The following is a 4,899-nucleotide window of genomic DNA, read 5'->3' on the forward strand; positions in this document are numbered from 1 at the left end:
ACCTGTGTAGAGCTGCAGCGCGATCAGCTCTGCCTCCTGTAGCCCCGCCTTGATCGCCGTGTCCAGCGCCTTCAGCTCCTCCATCCCTCGGATCACCCGCGTCCCGTCCGACAGCCTCCGCCTCCTCTCCGGGTCTGTCACGTTGAGCCACTCCTCCTTGGCTGTCGTCGTGATGTTGTAGTTGCTCGTTGTGAACGCTTCCTCCGCGTCCTTGCCCTTGCAGTGCTCCTCCTCTATCGCCTTCATCAGCTCCGTCTGAGGTAGCCCGATCCGCTCCATCAGCCCCCCGTAGTGCTCCTCGATCTTCCCGTACACGGCGGGTCGCGTACCTCCGCAAACTTGCTGTTGTGCGACGTCGCACCGTCTCCTCCCGCCCGCCCTCCTGCCTCCGCCGGCCTCCTCAGCGCCTCCTCGAGCCTCCTCCCTATCGCCGTCTGCCATAGAGCCGATAGAGCGCTCTCCGTCATCCCCTGTAGCCCCGCAAGAGGACTCGCCGCGCTCCCGCCGGGGATGCACTCCGCCATGACTCGGAGAATGTTGAGGTCGCCGAGGCTGCTGGCCTTGCGCTCGAGCTCCCACTCTCTTGCGACTCTGACCTCGTAGTCGTCGTACGAGAGCTTGTCAGGGCCTGCGTACGGCATGAGGGCTGACGCGTCGACGCCGAGAGCCATGCGGAGGTTGTTGAGAATCGTTTTGTATTCCTTTGAGCCTCGAGGGGTCTGAAAGAGCTTCTTGAGGTCCGAGCTGATATCGTCGGGGATAGTCCAGCTGGTCGTCTGCTGGGCACTAGCTGGCGGATCAGCCGTGGGATTTCTGATTTGAGCGAGAGCGGAGGTGTGGGCGAGCAGCACTTCATTCTTGGCTCTCCAGGTCAAGAGCTCACGCTCAAGCTCTAGGATCTCTCTCTGTACATCCTTCCCCATGCCGTACCAGACTAGCAGGAGGGGACAAGGCGCAACAGATCTCAACGCCTGTCACAAGCATCATGTCATCGAGAGTTGCTCTGAGCTCTGCTCTCCTAATCTCTCGTTCTCTCTTCACTCTCCTGTTCCCGCTCCTCCTGTCGTTCTTCTCCCCTCCCCTCTCCTCTTCTTTCCTTTGCTCTTTCGATTCATCTCTTCTCTGCTGCTCTCTCCATTCCTCTCCTCCCTTCCTCTCTCCTTTTTTCTCTTCTCTCCTCCCCTTTCTTTTTTTCTCTTCTCTCCTCGCTTGGTTTCTCCTGTCTTCTCTGCTGTTTTCTTCCCTTCCCTTCGCTTCCTTTTTTATTCATTCCTCTCCATTCATCTCCTCTCTTCTTCTCTCCTCCCCTCCCCTCTCCTCTCCTCTCTTCTCCTCCTTTTCTTTTCTCTTCACTTCTTTTGTTTCCCTTGACTTCTCTGCTGTTCTCTTCCCTTCCTTTCCCTTCCCTCCTCTGCTCTGCTTTGCTCTCCTCCCCTCCCCTCCCCTCTTCTTCTCTCGATTTCACCAAACTCCTCTTCTCTTCGCTTCTCTTTTCTCCTTTTCTCTCCATTTCACTAAACTTCTCTCCTTTCCTCCCCTCTCTCTCCTCTCCTCGCCTCGCCTCCCCTCTCCTCTTTTATCATCTCCTCTCCTTTTTGCTCCTCTCCTCCTCTCCTGTTTATTTGACTAAACTCCTCTCCTCTCCTCTCCTCTCCTCTCCTCTCCTCTCCTCGCCTCTCCTCTCCTATTCTCTCCGCTTCTATCCTCTCCGCTTCTATCTTCTCCTCTCCTCTCCTCTCCTCCTCTTCTCTTTCTCTCTGCAGCAGCTACAAGACATCTCTCACACTCTAGCGACAAGACAAGCTTGTCGTCACCCTCCCTCAAGCTCCTTCCATCCTCTCTCCCTCTCTCCTCCCGCTCTCCCCTTCATCCTCCTGCCATGTTTCCCGCCCAACCACCCCTCTACATGGAGCCCTACCCTAGTCGTATACCACCCTCTTATTCACATGGTTTCAGCCTATCAGGTACGGGTGAGCAACACCAGCCTACCCTACCTGTTGATGCATTTTGCACTGTCCTACCCCACCCCAGAACCTCCCGGGTTCCGTTATTCAGCGTAAGGGGTGGACGCTAAATTGGAGTAACGGTTCCGAGGCGGACTGCTGCCGATGAAAACCGTTGAGAGGATTGACTAACTTAGTCATCTACTGCGAACATGATCTCTCAGTCAGTGACCGGAGCGCCGGAGGCTGAAGATCGGACCGTATGACAACGTGACGGTACACGGCCCGAGCGCTGGAGGCGACAGAGTGACGGGTTGTTCAAGAGAGAGAGAGGTAGAGCCAAGACTGACTCTCCTCCTCGTCTCGGCTGACTACCGGTACTCCTGAGCTCGATCCACCCTTGAATCCAGGGGTCAGCTGGCGAGCGCCTTGGAGCACTGAGACCTGGGAGGGGTCAAGGTCAAGGGTTGTCAGCTGGACAAGCTTCATCTCCATCCATGATGACTAGACGTCACTACAGCCCGGCCAGCTTCATGACCACATCCTCTCAGCTCCTCCGCCTCATCGTCCCCTCGTAATCATTTGACTCATTTGACCAAATTGCCCACCTGACTTTTCCTTCTTGACTCAACTGAATTTAGGTTTGAAATAGACTAAAGTTAGTACCAAGAGACGTGGGGTGAACTGACCTGGCAACCAAAGAGAACGGCTACACTATGTGACTGTTCTCCTCGTTACTGAATGTTGTGAGACGCAGTAGAGTGAAACGAACTCTGATCGATCAAACATTCAAGATCCGGAGTTACACACTGTGTGAGCGAGTGCTCAGTGACCCGAGGAGCAGTAATGAGATCAGAGCCGGGGGCAGCTGAGAACCCCCTGATCAGCACACGATGACTCTTGGGACAAACGATGCTCGGCACGAACCAACTTGTCTCTTCGTCTAGGGTCGACGCGCGGCGTCAGGTGACCGATGACAGCGTCTCACGCGGGAGAGTGGAAGAAGGTGTTGCCAAGACAAACAAGAGTCCGAGCAAAGTGACTCTAGAGCAAGATGGAAGAAGGTGTTGCCAAGACAAACAAGAGTCCGAGCAAAGTGACTCTAGAGCAAGATGGAAGAAGGTGTTGCCAAGACAAACAAGAGTCCGAGCAAAGTGACTCTAGAGCAAGATGGCGTGATGGGTGCGAGGGAGAGATGCATGGGAGGAGAGAAAGGAAAGCAAGTGATCATTCAATTTATTGACTGAAAAAGAAGGACAAACCGGAGCAAACAAAGGAGGGGGAGGATAGAACCAACAAACCGCCTCAATAAAATACTAGGAAACGAAGGAGGCAGCGAAAACCGGCATTCAGGAGGAAGAGGTTGGAGACCTTGTCTTGTCCAAGGGGAGGATGGATGAACACATCGGGGGGGTTGGAATCGCGTCCATGAGAGAGGAAAGAGAGTGACTCAGTCGTCATGCTTCTGATGGTGGTCTTTGATAGCCACGTCAGCGGTCAGCACAAGACCAGATCCATTCCTCAGCACCACCCCCTCACCCACCACAGGGCCGAAGCCACCCCTCCACCATAGTCCATACACGCCAACTCTCATTAACGGGTAACCCGGTCTCACTCGATCCCTTGCCAGAGAAGATCTCGCGAGACATCCTAGTAGCCTATGACCTGTCTACACACCCGGGTGCTATCTAGCCTAACAGTCTGACCTGACTACGGGTACTCCTGAGCTCGGTCCTCGGCGTTGAGCCAAGTAGGTTGGCGAGTGTCTGCCGGTACACTCGGAGGACTGTTTACGAAGCGGCGGCTCTTGCACACAGTCGCTCGGAGCTTGCGGAGTTGTGCGACACTGGAATGAGTTTCAAAAAGTCTCAAAGACTTTGAAATTCTCGGGTCTGATTTCAAAATCAGACTCGAGACTTCCGTGCGTCACACAACGTCGGTCCACTTGCAACAAGCTTGATTTCGATCCGTCATGACCCAGGAGTCTCAACCCTCGTATACATGCCCAACCATGTTGATCTCATGTCTGGTCAGTCATAATGTTTTCTGCAGCTTCTGTTTGTTGGTGTTTCTTCGTTTCTGCTGCAAACTCGTGCAATCCCATCAAGTCTCGTTACACACATTCGGATGACTCTTCTCTTCAATCAGGCTCTCTCTCTAGCCGCAAGTTGTTTCAAGTCAGCCCTATTACTAGTATCCCAGCCACAATCTGTTTGATCGATCTTCGGATGCACTCTAGGAAAAACAAGCCTTTCCCCAGCCAGATTGGTCGGTCGGACATCAGCTACACTGCGGACCGGACATGAAGTTGCCGGAAAACACTGGGAGCTACTAGTCGATTCCGAGTCTGACTGTTATTTCAAGTCTCTTGATCGTCAGCTTTGAGTAGGATCAAATCAGCAACTCCCAGGAGACTGCGATCGAGGGATGTGTTGATGTCACGGAGCTACTAGTGGCTAGCCTTACACATGAGAGACTGCCGGAGCTACTTGTGGATCGGTGAGCAACTTCACTTGTGCATCGGTGAGCAAGCTCACTTGTGCATCGGTGAGCAAGCTCACTTGTGCATCGGTGAGCAAGCTCACTTGTGCATCGGTGAGCAAGCTCACTTGTGCATCGGTGAGCAAGCTCACTTGTGCATCGGTGAGCAAGCTCACTTGTGCATCGGTGAGCAAGATAAAACTGCACAACCTCTTCAAACGCCTTGAAACGGATGTTCCACCCTCGCGACAGCAATCTCTGGTTACAAGATCTTTACGGTTCAAGTATCATCTTTTGGTGATCAAAAGCCGGCGGGCAAGCTTGTCTCTCCTTGTTCAAGTTCCTCTCTTATCTTCTCCTCTATCACAACTTCCTCCCCTACATCACCCCCTACTCTGACGCTCTCGCAGGACCCCCACCCCTCCTTGTCCGTACCCACCCCTCTCTTCCCCTTGTTGTCTGTCACTTCCTCCTC

At 53.7% G+C, this 4,899-nt stretch overlaps 1 protein-coding gene across 1 annotated transcript; it reads right to left on the minus strand.

Annotated features, from left to right (window-relative positions):
* Position 1: 1 nt before the first annotated feature.
* Positions 2-923, minus strand: GUITHDRAFT_122258 (hypothetical protein; the record flags this gene model as incomplete). Its single annotated transcript, XM_005818469.1, has 2 exons — positions 2-255; positions 330-923. Coding segments are annotated over 2 exons (848 nt in total), but the record flags the coding sequence as incomplete, so codon positions are not given.
* Between the last annotated feature and the right edge of the window lie 3,976 nt (positions 924-4,899).

This window comes from Guillardia theta, assembly GCF_000315625.1.
Source record: "Guillardia theta CCMP2712 unplaced genomic scaffold GUITHscaffold_303, whole genome shotgun sequence".
Taxonomy (NCBI): Eukaryota; class Cryptophyceae; order Pyrenomonadales; family Geminigeraceae; genus Guillardia; species Guillardia theta.